The sequence below is a fragment of the Apaloderma vittatum genome, unplaced genomic scaffold, assembly GCF_000703405.1.
Source record: "Apaloderma vittatum isolate BGI_N311 unplaced genomic scaffold, ASM70340v1 scaffold9204, whole genome shotgun sequence".
In the NCBI taxonomy this organism is placed as follows: Eukaryota; Metazoa; Chordata; class Aves; order Trogoniformes; family Trogonidae; genus Apaloderma; species Apaloderma vittatum.
The window spans coordinates 149,322-163,838 of record NW_009710946.1 but is presented as its reverse complement, the minus strand read 5'-3'; the positions used below and the strand labels follow the sequence as shown (position 1 = coordinate 163,838).

At 37.8% G+C, this 14,517-nt stretch overlaps 1 protein-coding gene across 1 annotated transcript in view; it reads left to right on the top strand.

The window, feature by feature from the left end:
• The first annotated feature begins 1,619 nt into the window (after positions 1 to 1,619).
• MIB1 (mindbomb E3 ubiquitin protein ligase 1) overlaps positions 1,620 to 14,517 on the top strand; it is a 65,534-nt gene continuing 52,636 nt past the window's right edge. The window contains exons 1-4 of the mRNA XM_009867465.1: positions 1,620 to 1,707; positions 4,898 to 5,069; positions 8,404 to 8,533; positions 10,315 to 10,419. Of these exons, the coding sequence (XP_009865767.1) occupies positions 1,620 to 1,707; positions 4,898 to 5,069; positions 8,404 to 8,533; positions 10,315 to 10,419 (495 nt within the window). The remainder of the gene's footprint in view (positions 1,708 to 4,897; positions 5,070 to 8,403; positions 8,534 to 10,314; positions 10,420 to 14,517) is intronic.

The window sequence follows — 14,517 nt, the reverse complement described above, 5'->3', positions numbered from 1 at the left end:
TTACAGATACAGGTTAAAATTGGGTCAGGATTTCAGTTTGGCTCCAGAGCCTACATTTGACCCAGTCTCCTGGTTGTCTCTGTGTAGTGTGCTTTGATGTACATCATGGAGTGCTTTTGGAGCATGAAAGCTAGTTTACATTTTGGTAAAAGTAAACTGAAAGAATCATCTCGGTGCTGATGTGCATTCAGTCCACTGGGCTAGAGCAGAGCTGGTCTGAAACATTAGTGTCTCCCTTCCTCCCTCCAAATGTGTATAGTCTCAGCATCAGGTCCTCACTGCAGAATTTTGGTGATGAGATGATGATAAGTGGATGGAGGTTCTTCTGATTTGGTCCACAGTGGAGCAGGTGTCCATGCTGCAGCCTGTGGGGGACCCCATGCCAGACCAGGTTGACATGCCCTGAAGGAAGCTGCAGTCCATGGAGAGCACATGCTAGAGCAGTGTTTTCATGAAGGACTGCAGCCCATGGAGAGGACCCATGCTGGGGCAGGGGAAAAGTGTGAGGAGCTATTATGGGCGGATCATAAACTCCCATTGCCCATCTTCACCAAAATTTCTTTGCAGAAAAGGATTGTCAGGCGTTGGAACAGGCTGCCCAGGGAAGTGGTTGAGTCACCATCCCTGCAGGTATTTACAAGATGTGAAGATGTTTTTGCTTAAGGACATGGTTTAGTGGTGGACTTGGTAGTGTTAGGTTAGTGGTTAGACCCAAAGATTTTAAGGGTCTTTTCCAACCAAAATGGTTCTGTGGTTTTATCTCCCCCTCGGGAGAAACAGGGAGATAGAGGAGTTGGGAATGAAGGAGTGAAGTTGCATCTGGAAAGAAGTGTAGAGAGAAAGTGTTTTAATTTTTACCTTTCTCACCATCCTTTTTTTTGGCTATAAATTTAATTTTCTGCAAGTGCAGTCTACTTTGTCTGTGATGGTAAATGGTAAGTGATCTCACTTTTATCTTGACCTACAAGCCTCTTAATTTTATTTTCACTCCCTGTCCTGTTGAGGAGAGAGTGAGAGTGTGGTTGGATGAGTATCTGGCAGCCAGCCAAAATCAACCCACCCTCCTTGTGTACCTATAATATCTAGTTCAACTTAAAAGAAAAAATAAAAATTGACCTTCTTTAAAACACACTATTGATTTAAATAGTTCATTTTATGTTATGAACATTAGTAAGTTTAGCTGCCACGTTTTGTGCTCCAGTAGTAGCACCTTGTTTTACCATCTTTTTCTTAGCAGATGAAGTTAAAACTTAGCCTGCTTTCACCAGAGGCACACAAATCTACTTTTGCCTCCAGGTCCCTAGTGCAGTGATTAAACGCTCTGTAACAGGATTACTTGCCGGCTCCTGCCCTGCACTGCTTTGGGTTTTGTGCCAGCAGTGTTGTGCAGCACCACAAAGAACAGGATTGGGCAGCCAGTCCAGCTGGATATTTTTCCTCCTGGCTGTTTTCCAGTTGGGTATGATTTTTGATCCAGTTTACAACTCGGGTCTGCAACAGCCTTTTGGTGGCATAATGGAAAGAATGGAGCAGCAGCACCAGGTGAGGCATGCACCGAAGCAGGTGTCAGTGTCAGAGTTGTGTCAAGGAGTGGACGAAGAAAGTCCATATGTATCGCGATGGCGTTTAGGGTTCTCGGAGATGTGACTCGATTAGAGACTCCAAATACAGACATGAACTATTCTCTTTTAAGTTACAGACACTGTAGTCAGTAAAACGACTTTTGAGTCAAACGTGTTTGTGGGGTTTTTTTCTCGATCTTTCCTAAGGAAGTTTTTCTTGAGTTTTTCCACAGCAGCTTTTGCCTCACTGGCAAGAAATGTTTAGTTTTTATTTAAATTTACTGTGACATGACCTAGTTCTGTATTGCATGACTCCTGATTATACCTCCCCTCTTTCCTGCTGCTTGGACAAGTTGAAGAATCCTGCAGCACTCAATTCCTTGGTCCTTTTCCATCCAGAATAAATGTGATCCTTGGCAGACTCTCTTCCCGTGAAGTTCAGCAAGCATTAAAAAAAAAAATCTAGAGAGTGTAACTTTTCTGTTTCTATGTGAAATAGCAATTTAGGAATCAAATTCAAAAGAAAAAAAAATCCACAAAACCAAATAACGCCCCTTAAGCAACACAATTGGACTTAAGCAAGGCCCTACTCTTGAAGCCCACCAATAAAATAGTAAAATGGTCTAATTTCATAGCTGTGAGGCAGCCACCACAAGATCATAGCTATTACTATCTTTCTGAGTGTTACGTACAATCAACAGATACTGGACATCAAACTCTCAGTGTACCTATCAAGGAGAAAGATATCTTGCTCCTTGATGTTAACCCTTCATGTTGGGAACAGGGTCGTTGGAAGAGTTGTTTGAGGGGTGAAAATGGGTGATTTGCAAGTTTTTATTTTGCATAAAAATGGCATTCTTAGTAGTTGTTACCATGCACCAAATACTTTTTATGTGCAGAAGGTTAGTTAAACAGAACGGTTAAGGTGCACAAGGTGTGTTGTCTGACAGTTAGACTTGACAAATGACATTACAGGTTGTAGGACTTGTTTGTGCCAGACCTTCAACATCGCAGCACACGCTTTGTGGTGAAGGTACGGATGCTGCCTTAGTCATGGAGCACTTCAGGAATTGCAGTGATCACTGAGTGTAATGTCAGCAGTTTCAGGGTTTTTGTTGTCACTGAAGGCTATGTTTGGCTGCCCTGAAGAGCTGCTCAGCTCTCTGCAATGCTATGTGCAATCTTTGCTCCAAATGTGTTGCCTTTTCCAGCCTTAACTAAATATTTATTCCAATGTTCATGGATCAAGAAAATTTTTAATCATGAGACCAGAAATCTCCCTAAATATATTTGTAATCCAGGCTGAAAGAGGGTAGAGCAAGAAGCCTTCTTGGTTAGGAGAAATTAACATGAGATGATTTTGCTGACATTCAGAGAGACTTTGACAGGCCGGAGAAATGGGCCAGCAGGCATCTCCTATAGTTCAACAAAGGGCAAGGCAGAGTCCTGCACTTGAGAACCAGTAACCCCTGCACCAGTACAGACTGGAGATGACTGCCTGGAAAGCAGCTCTGTGGGAAAGGACCTAGGGGTCCCAGTGAACAACCAAGTGACCATGAACTGGCAGTGTGTCCTGTCCTTGAGGCAAAGGTGGCCAGTGGTGCCCTGGGCTGCACTGGGAGGAGTGTTGCCTGTAGGTAGAGGGAGGTGATCCTTCCCCTCTATTCAGCACCAGTGAGGCCACACTTGGAGTACTGAGTCTGGTTATAGGCTCCCCAGTACGAGAGACATGGACATACTGAGTGTATCAAATGAAAGGCTGCAAATGCATTTTAACGGATGTTGAGCCATCTGGTGTGAGGAGAGGCAGAGGGGTCTGGTGGTGTTTAGCTGGGAGAAGAAAAGTCTTATGGGGATCTTAAGAGTGTGTATAAATACCTGATGGACTTTTTATAGAGCACAAAATCAGTGGTGACAGGACAAGAGACAATGGGCACAAACTGAAATACAGGAATTTCCACTTAAGCATAAGAAAAAACACTTTTGCTATAGGGATGATTGAACACTGGAACACTCTGCGTTGTGGAGTCTTTGTTCTTGGAGGTGCTCAAAACCTGAACTGATTATAGTCCTGGGCAGCCAGCTGTAGTTTACCCTGCTGTAAGCAGTGGTGCTGGAATAGACAATCTCCAGCGGTTACTTTCAACCTTGGCTGTTTCAGACAAGAAGGCATTTCCTTCAGTTTTGCCTCTCTAGCTGTTGATTTTTTCTTCACTGCAAGGGAAGAAATAGGTTTATACTGAATTTGGCGGTCACTTCCAAAAGCATTACTTCTGGAGGGTGTAAAATGTGTTCTTTTTCCTCACTAATTTCAGAGTGATCTGTTTTCTTAGCTGGTTTTGGTGTGGTGTTTTGTTTTGTTTTGGGGGGATTGATGTGAGGGTTTTTTTGTGTTTTTCTTTTTTTTTTAAAGGTGAACAACTGGAAAAATTCTGTGTTACTCCAGCCTTTTAGTAGTCATTTTAACCTTGTGCTACAACTGAATGCTAGCCTTGCTGTCTTCTATTGCTCCTTTTTTTTCCAAACAGCAGGAAAACCTGACATTTTGTTTTATTTTTTAAATACACTGGTGACTGTTCACTGTATTCAGACTGCATGAATGGAAACTGACTGTGATCACTTTCACTCTGTGCTGTATCTTGGCAAAGCTATAGTAGTAAGTAGTGTTTACAACTCGTTTTTTGTGGAAGACTGGATGGAGCATATGCTGGTGAGTTATACCTGGTCTGTCTTTGCCACATTCTTTATGAAAAAAAGCAACATATAAAGCTGTAAAATGCTTTAAAAATGGTAACGGATTTTCCTGAAGTTAATGGCATCTATTCAAGAGAGTTTAATTTTTTCCTATATAAAAAAAGAGTAGAGATAAGCACTTTTCCACTATACACAACGTGTGTAAGTCAAACCACTAATTTTCAGACTGTCACACACGGTTGAACACAGTAGCCTTTGTGGCATAAGGTGTGTTGATAGTCTTAGCCCAGGGATAAAATTCCAGATTACCTGTATATTTTGATATACACCTTTCTGACCCTTTAACTTGCAGTTAAAGGATTTCTTATTTTCTTTCTTTGATCTGTATATACGGGGAAAACCCCGACGATTGCTTTCTCAGCTTTTTGAGCTGAGGAAAAATAGAATTTCAGGATAAAATTGACAGTTGAAACTAAGTTATCTTTTCCTGTCAGTTGTGTAGGCTAGAAGGGTATCATTAGCAGCCTTTCTTTAGTGTTAACTTTGTAGTATATGGTTTCAAATTATAATGGTGCACAACAGAAATCTGTGTAGTGATGTAGCAAGGTTGTTAGTCTTGCTTTTTCTTTTTCTTGCCACAGGTATCAAGCATGATGGGACTATGTGTGATACTTGTCGACAGCAACCCATCATTGGCATCCGATGGAAATGTGCTGAATGCACAAATTATGACTTATGCACAGTTTGCTATCATGGGGACAAACATCACTTGAGGCATCGTTTTTACAGAATTACCACACCAGGAAGTGAAAGGTAAATATGATATTTTCCCCATAGAATTAAATAGAAACAGTTAATTTTGTTTACATTTTAAACTGCAGCTTTGGTTACTGACACTTGTATGAGGTAAGACAGTGGCTTGAGGTGTAGATTCTGTTACTGGCTGTGCCTCTTATGGAGGGAGGATAGCTAGGAGAGATCTTTGGAGCTTGGAAAACATTGACATTTTGGAATGAGTGAACTAGAGAAAAAATGATACGATTATTCAGTTTCTTTTAGCCTCACTGCAGTCTTCCTTCCTAGTTCTTGTGTTGTCATATAGCAGCTTTAAAACAAGGACAATTAGCTTTACGGAATATATAACCACAAAATGATTTGTCAATCAATTCCTAAATGTGAAAGCTTAATTAGCTTCAAAAATGACATAGACCGATTGAAGGAAATACCCTCCTTTTGGGTTGTGAAAACAGAATGATCTGGAGACAAAACCTTTGGCTTGAACTGCTTAAACTGCTCACTACAGAAAGCAGGGAAAAGATGCTGTGAGCAGTTGTTCTATCCTTGCCTTGGTTTTCCTATTTTTTTCTTCAGTATTTTTTCTTCAGTATTTTTTCTTCAGTATTTTTTTCTTCAGTATTTTTTTCTTCAATTCTTCCGTACGAGAGTGGCAAAACTCTGGAATAGATTGCCCAGAGATGTTGTGGATCCCCCCTCCCTGAACATGTTCAAGGCCAGGTTGGATGAGGCCTTGAGCAACCTGGTCTAGTTAAGAGTATCCCTGCCTGTGGCAGGCAGGTTGGATTTAGATGATCTCTAAGGTCCCTTCTAACCTAAGACATTCTATAATTCAATGATTCTTAAGCCTTTATTATTGTTTCCCAGTGAAGAGCTCTTAACAAAATCAGCATTTAATGTGTTTTTACATAGTCGTTCATTCTTGTGTTCTTGGCTTAAGTTACTTAACTAAGTCGAAAGCTCTCCTTTCTGTCATGATTTATCTACCCGTTAAGTGAGAACAGAGATATTTGCCTGTTACTGAATACTTGGACAGCTGAAGTAAAACACTGGGTAAAGACTATGTAATGTGGTATCACCTCTGTGATAACTCCCCAGAATGTTCTTTCATTAAATCACTGGAAGCTTTTGTGGTTATATATGATACCAAGTTGAAAGTGACATGTAAGACATTTTTAACCTCTTCTTGGAGAAGCAAGGTTTATAAATGTGTTGCAATTCAGCAATGTGCTTTTATCAGTGCTTCTACAGTTAAGGGAAGTGTTTGGAGCACACAAACTGAACTATTGTATCGTGTCTTCTAGGGACTGTGTTTATTTTCTCAAACATTTGTCTTGAAGTTTAACTGTGGCTCAAATGCCCAGGTCAGTTAATTAATTAAAAAGTAACTTCTTTTTTTAGATTGATGGGAGCAGATCTAGGTACCAAGTAGACAGGATGAACTTAGTGTCTCAGTTATAATGTTTAATGTAGAACAAGACTTACAAGTTGGGTCCAGGAGTGGAAAGTGCTGGCTTAGTGTAGTTTATAGAGAATAGGTAACAAAATACAAATCGGTTTTTATTTCTTTTTTTAAAAATCTCATTGCTTTTGAGAATGCTTGCTAGACCTTCTTTATTCTGAAATTGTTTAGCTGAAGCTTCCTTTATAGTGTTAAGCAGTCTGTTATGGTGTGTAAAGTTAGATTATATGCAATGTATGGAACTGCAGGGGATCTTTTGTATCTTGTCACCTCATGTCTTGTTTTACTCTCAGTGAGCTCTGTTTTGCAGCTCTTATCAAGAAGGCAGCTTCATCTGCCAAGGAACGGTTTCTATTGGATCAAGCTTAGCTGAGCGAAATTAGTTAAAGTTAACTGTTTGAGGGAGGAGAAAAAGGCAAAGCAGTGCTATTGAATTTGAGGAATATCTCATAGGAAAAATGGCAAGAGGCATTTAAGGACATTTGGATGTTTGTTTAAGGACCTTGGAGAAGAGGAGGCTGAGAGGAGACCTCATTGCTCTTTACAGGTACCTGAAAGGAGGTTGTAGTGAGGTGGGTGTTGGTCTCTTCTCCCAAGTTACTCATGGTAGGGTGAGAGCAAATGGCCTCAGGTTGCATCAGGGAAGGATTAGATGAGATATTAGGAAACATTTCTTCACTGAAAGAGTGGTGAGGCATTGGAGTGGGCTGTCCAGGGAACTAGTGGAGTCACCATCCTTGGAAGTGTTCAAAAAATGTATAGATGTGGCACTTCAGGACATGGTTTAGTGGTCACAGTAGTGCTGGGTTGACGATTGGACTGAGTGATCTTGGAGGTCTTTTCCAACCCTAATGACTCTATGATTCTATTTTATATTCTTGAGTCTGGGATATCATATGAGCAGCATACCAAAGTAATGTATGCTTTTTTAGTCTCAGTGTTGTAGGTATTGAGAACTCCCTAAAATGCCACTGTAAACAATGTATGTTTCTTGTTTCCTATCACTCTTTTATGGTACTTAGATAAAAAAGGCTAATATTTTCATGTGCTCTTGCCATTGATTCTAACAGTTTAACATTTTCCTTGTCTGCCATCTGCTGGATGTTTAAAATTTAGCAGGAGGGTAATACCCTTCTGAAGAGGTCAGGAAACATTCCTAATTTCAGCTGAAAAATACGTGTATCTGGCAACATTTTCCTGACATGAAGAAAGAAATCTAGTTTTGTACAGACTGGTGGCTTTTGAGATGACTGAAAAGGCAGGAAAATGTCTGTCTCTTTGTGAGTTAAATACTCATGAACTGTTCTGTTTGGACTTACCTACTTCAGTTATGTTGAAGTCAGAGGGAAATAAGATGTTTGCTCTAGAAAAATAACATATTATAACTGAAAAAAATGGATACTGGTATATTGAATTAAATTTATCAAGGTGTACTCTAAGAAGTATGTAGAAAATAAACTGGAGGGGAAAGAGATGTGACTCAATAGCATAATTCTGAATAAACATGGCAGGGCAATTGCAGGACAGTGATGCTGGCCTATGGTGCATCTGAGAGAAACAGAACATATTCTTTATATTATTTTAATAGTATGAGAACAGATCTGTATGTAAGTGGTTACAAGATTATTGCTGGTGGTAGGAAGTTTGGAGAAGAAATTATCATTAGAATGTCAATTATAAACATACAATATCATACGTAGAAAGATCGTATGTTTTTATCTTGTGGGCTACTGTTCAAGTTGAGAATTGAACGGGTGTGATTCATGCACTGATGATTTTATGGGGTTATTTTTGTTTCAAGATGCTCTTCTTTCTTCCTCTCCCCAAATATTCGTTTTGGACTTTCTTTATTATCTTGACATTTGTGGGTTCTTCTTTTAATAACTTCAGGGTATTGTTGGAGTCTCGCCGTAAATCAAAGAAAATTACAGCAAGAGGAATCTTTGCAGGTGCCAGGGTAGTGCGAGGAGTTGACTGGCAATGGGAAGATCAAGATGGTGGCAATGGGCGTAGAGGAAAGGTAAAAATAGAACTGATTTAAATAAGATGATACATTTCTGCAGGCTTATGTAAAGGCCTCAGCGGCCTTTCTAGCTGTAGAGTAAAAATACTATTGTAAAAGTTAGTTATTTAGTCTGCTGGACGTTTTTCAGTCTTGTTCTGTAACGCTCAAACATCTAGAAAGAGAAAGGGATGTGTACTGGGAGCTGTTCTTTTAAATTTTAAATCTACATTCTTGCAATACCAGTAGAAAATTTTTAAAACTACTATTTTGTCTTGGTTGTTCTGTTTAAGACTGGCTTGTAAAGAAATTAAGATCTTGGACATATTTCAGCATTACTAGAGAGCTGATATAAAAACAGAACTCTCATGAATGGCCCTTTCTCATCATCACTGCATTCTGTGGCTGTGGGGCTTGTGGGTCAGCATGTCTGTGTGTCTCTTGCTCTTGGTTTTCAGTGGTTATACCCTGTATTTTTATTTTTCATCTAGTAATTACACAAACTTTTCCAATTTAAAATTTGAAATTTTGCAAGTGTTGGATGTGGATATGGTATTACTGGCTTAGGATAGTGGTTTTGACATATAATAAAATATTTTGATTATTGAAAATTATATGGGATTGTATGTTGCTAATCATAACCTTTGCAAATTTTTTTTTACAACTTATATTTACCTGAGAACAAATCAGGGTTTGTTATAAGTATTAACAGCACGGAGTGTTAAAAATACTGTGTCTTTTATCACCAAATATGAGATGCTGTAGAAGGAGAATTGGATGCCCTTGTATCTTGGAGAACCGGTGGCTTTTGTTGCAATTATTTTCAGTACACTTAAACAGCATTTAAAAGAAAGTGAAAAGTTCCTGAATAATACATTTAGCCTATTTTAAATCCTAGACATCAATGGCAGCTTTGAGTCTTTTGGGGATTTTGTTGAGAGGAAATAAATGTAAATCTCCTAAAACAAAGGATATTCAGATGCAGCTCTTTTTCTTCTTGATTATTTGCCCCTTGCTGTGAATTTAGCAGCATATTTTGAAGTCTCTGAAACTTTGCAAAATAAGAATCTTATGCTGTGTTGTCTGTTTTATGCACTGAGCTTGAATTAGTGGGCTTATTTGAAAGCTGAAAACATATATAAATGTATATAAACACTTTTACTGAGGAAAAGCAGATAGTAGACAGCAGAAACAGCTTCTAAATACAAATGAGAATGAAGACAAATTCTGGAAACTGATTTTATTTTATTTTTTTTTGAATAATCAAGTGTTTTTAGAATTTGGTGCATGGCCTTGTGTTTTCAGAAATGTTAGGGAAAGTACTTATCATCCTCCTTCTTTTGTACTGTTGTTAAACAGATTGGCTCTGGAAATAAAACTTTGGCTCCTAACATGGTGCACTGACACCAGCCTAATGCAAGTTAAATCAGACCAATTGAAGCAATTGAAACAGTTTTCATACTGGTTTTCTTAGTTAAATGCTGCTAGTAGGAACATATCAAAGCATCATAAAAAGAAATTTTTACAGTTCAGATTTTATTTTCTACTTATGTAGTTAGATTTCCTACCAAATACATAAAAGGGAAATAGGCCTACAAAGTACATGTTCAAACTGCCCTCTTAAGACACATAAGGCACACTTGTATCAAACATGAAAGACCTTCAGAATAAATTGTATTACATTCAGTAAAACTGATGTATCCTGAATTATTCTGAAGACATGAAGAAGGTTTTAAGTTCAAATTGTTCTTCTTGATCTTTGTTCTAAACCCAATTTTCGTATTTTTAAAACAAAACAGGTAACTGAAATCCAAGATTGGAGTGCGTCGAGTCCACATAGCGCAGCATATGTTCTTTGGGACAATGGTGCTAAAAACCTTTACAGAGTTGGCTTTGAGGGCATGGTGAGTATAAAAGAACACAAAGGGGAAAATGCGTGGTGGGGGAAGGGTAGTAAGAATAACTTGTTGTGCTTTATTATGCTGCTTTTGTAATATCCTTTGTCAGTTTGCATGCTATTAGTCAGGTTATTGTGAATACAGCTGTATGGATCATGCATATGTATTTGTAAGAAAGTCTGATCTGGGAATCTGTAACATGTGAATTACTTAAAGTTAAGGGCTGGGTTCCACAGGAGCATAGTAAATGTTCACATCACATACATGAATATGATTATCTCTCTGTGTTCCTATTGTGCTTAAATTAAAATTCAGACAAGAAGGTTGGTTTTGAACTTTTTAAAGACCCTATTTCTTTAACCCCTGAGCTCTTCAGTTCACTTCAAATTTTGATGTGATTGCTGCAAGATTTGCAGGTTTTGAATTACTGAATTACTCAATCTTCTTGAGATTAATTTTTTTCAGTGGAGTTAAGTTACAACCTTAATTTGCTTTTGCACTAGTTTTTTCTTTTTCGCTTCCTAGCTTCTACAGCTTTAGAGGGAAAATGGGTCAAACTCTAGCCTAAATGCCTTCTGTTGCTGGGTTTTCTTATCCTAATGTGGGTCACGGAAAGGTTACTTTGATTATCAGCCGCTTATAACATCTTAATTAGCATTTTCTTTGCATAATTTTTGTTTGATACTGCAGAGGAAAACCATGTATCTTAACATGGTTACGGACTATCATCTTGTCAGATGTGTATCAGTGACAAAATGTTAAACAATGACTAGTCTAATTTTTTTGAAAGTAAGATATGCTTTATAGTCTCACTTGAAATAAAGCTTATTTTTATAATAAAAAATAAATACTAAATACCTCCTTTTAAGTAAATACATATTTTAATGTCAGGTTTAAAAAGGGTGTAAACATCATTAGTGTGGGTCAGCTTTCCTGGTGCATGAAGATGCTAAGGATAAAAATGTACATTAGTATTGAATTATGTGCTGCGGGGTCCCCACCCAGTTCTAAAAAAAAAATCAATCTTTATATAATGACAAAAGGGAAAGTTATATGTATTATTTTGTAGCATAATATTATTCAACCAGTGTTTGCTATCTTTCTCCTCATATTTAATTGTGATGAATGGAAAAAAACCCACAATTACAAAATGTGGGTAAAATGAGACACAGATAAACTGAATTGCTTTTTTGTTGTTGCAGTTTCAGTTACCATCTTAAAGTTTGTGGGCTACATGATAGGAGTGCTGTGGAATCATTAAAGATTCCTTCTGGCCTCAGAAGAAATACATTTAAGATAAGTTATAATCTGTTCTGAAATAGTTAGTCTTTAATAATAAAAATATATTTATTATTAGGAAATCAGCTATATTCTGTTGGTAAACTATTGACACATAAGGAAGTGTTAAAATATTTCTACTACTACTGCAACTGTAAATTTGAATGGATAAGGGTGATCATTCCCACAGGATTTGTACAATTAGGTATCTTTGTACAATTAGATAATGAATGACGAGCAACTGTGAAGATGTGTGTGCATATATTACAAATCGGATAATACATAAATAATATATGTGCATACATATGTGTAAAAGGGGTAATTTGAGGCCTTATATGTAGTCCTTATGTGGTTGTAACCATTTCAATGATAACTTTACCTTTTCAGATAATTTTATCAAATGCATTTTTCACTTCAGACAGGATGGGTTCTTGGATGGCTGTGACAAATAGTCATTTGAATGGAATGCTAAATTTTATAACCGATTAATTGCTTGCTAAGTATACAATTAGTTGTGATTATTTACTACTATTTAAGTGCTGTTACGTAAAGCTGACCAATAGACTGTTAGAAAGTTCATGTAAAGTTAGGGCAAACTTGTTAAGAATGGTTAAGAACATCCAGAGAATGTAGAATCAACAATACTTAGAGTATGTGCCCCTGTAAATACAGCTGGGAAAAGACCCCTGCTTGCAAATGAGTAACACTTAACTCAGATGCAAATGGAGCTGATTAGAGAAACACAGCTTATTATTTTAAGTCGGGTTTGCTTGTTTGATAGCTGACAGGCTGCATCTGGTCCTCAAAATTAATCTAGTTGGCCTGCCAGCTTCCCCTTGAGAGAGACAAGGATTGGCTGGTGGGGCAGCAGGTGCCGACTGAGAACTCGCTTTTTTTTTGTGGTCAGATGCTTGAGTTTTTGTTTGTTTGCTCTTGCTGTGTTTACATATGTAGTTGAGAGCAGCGCATCTTGCCTTTCTTTGTGAAGGCCAGAATTTAAATCTGGGAGTTTCTGCTCCCACAGGCAGAATGTTGTTATGATGCTGTTATGTTGAATAATGCATTTGCTGTGTCCATAGTAGAAATAAAGTACTGTTGGCTAACGTGATTGTTGACACTGCTTACATTTCATTTCTGTATTTGTTCAGATTCTAGAGCCAGACCAAGTTGTTAACCACAGTAACCACTTTAGAAATGTGTGAACATAGCCCTTTGCAATAAAAGCACACACTATCTGGAATTAGAGAGTTAATGAGAAGACTGTGATTTAGCTTTGTGGACTTGTTTCTAGTTTTCATGTCATCATGTTACACAGCTGAGGATGTAAAGCTGGCAACTTCTCTTGGTTTTCAGTAAGCATTATATTCTATTATTTGTTAATAGAATGATTTTGCTGTTGAAACTTAAGAAAATAGTTACCATCAGCAGGAGTGCCCTAAATCAATTTCATTACTTAGGAATCGATTTTGTGCTACCAAATTTCTTTACTCTGTACCACTTATCTTTTTTTGCTGTGAAGAACCTCCTCTTTTTGTTTTTCATTATGGAGGATCTTGCTTTCATCTGCCTAGCCCCTGAAAGAAGTAACTGTAGTTATCATCCGTCACTGTCACAGTAATCTGTAAGCCATCTGTGTTTGTGTGTTTTTTTCCACAAATTCTGAATTGTTGAGTGCATAAAGGAAATGGAGAAGATTCCTTGCCCCTGATGTTTTTGAAGTTACTTTAAACTTTCTTATTCCGATTGATACCTAACGTCTGTTTGACATTTATTTGGGTTACCCTTAAAATAATCCTTGAAATTACTCTAGAGGATTTTAAGAATGACTTATTAACTCTTTAAAAAAACCAAAAGAAGTAGGGTAAAAGTCTTAGCATACTAGGCATTGCAGTTGAGCTTTATAAAATGTATAAAATACACTTTTTGCTGCAGTTACAACTGTTAGATCTGTAATGTAAGTCAATCCTCAGCTCTCTAGTATTTGTCTTGTGCCCAGTACATTCAAAAAGAGGAATTTAGGAAGGAACAACAGTAATTTTAATTATTTAGTTATTTTAGTGTCCTTTTGTTGCTTCTAGGTGCTGATCAAAACTGATTTAAAACACAGAAACATGGGGTTTGGCCACCTTCACACATGCAGCAGGCATTTTTTTAATTACATTACTCGCAGTGTAGCCAAACTTAGGTGGTTAGTTGTTTTGGACTCGAGAGAGGAAGGAAATGTTTATGCATACCTTGTGCATTTATTTGCATTTGTCAGCAGACGGTGTTCTACTTCTCGTTTACATAGTCTTATTTCTCTACATATCTCCTGTCGTCTCAATGAAACAGAGTTTTTCATCTCCATGTAACAGAGTTGCTTAGAAACATATTTCTGTTAATCGGAAATGTACTTACTGGTCCTTTTCCAAGTTTGTTATTCACAGTATTAACCCAGGATTCACTGAGGACTTGGATGAGGTCTGATTTCTTCTGTAAGAAGCTGTTGCTGTTGTTTTTATACTTCATACCTCTCTGTCATTTCATTCACTTTCTCTGCTATCTTCTACTTTCTTGTTTTACTGTTTTCACTTTTCTCAGCTTCTTGAAGCTGAAAAATATTTGAGAGCATTACACTGGAAATACAGCATTTCTTATAAAGCTTCAGCTAAAACTTAGAGTTTTTTCCAGTCCCTTGTTGTCTTAATTGTGTGACAAAGCAGCATGCACTGAGCCTTCTCCATTTGCCCTGTAAGAGCTTATTTCCTTGCCAAAAGCTTTTGTGAGGTTTAAAGGCTTAAAATGACCTTTAGTGGAGGTATTCACTGCTACCTCAAACACCTTCAG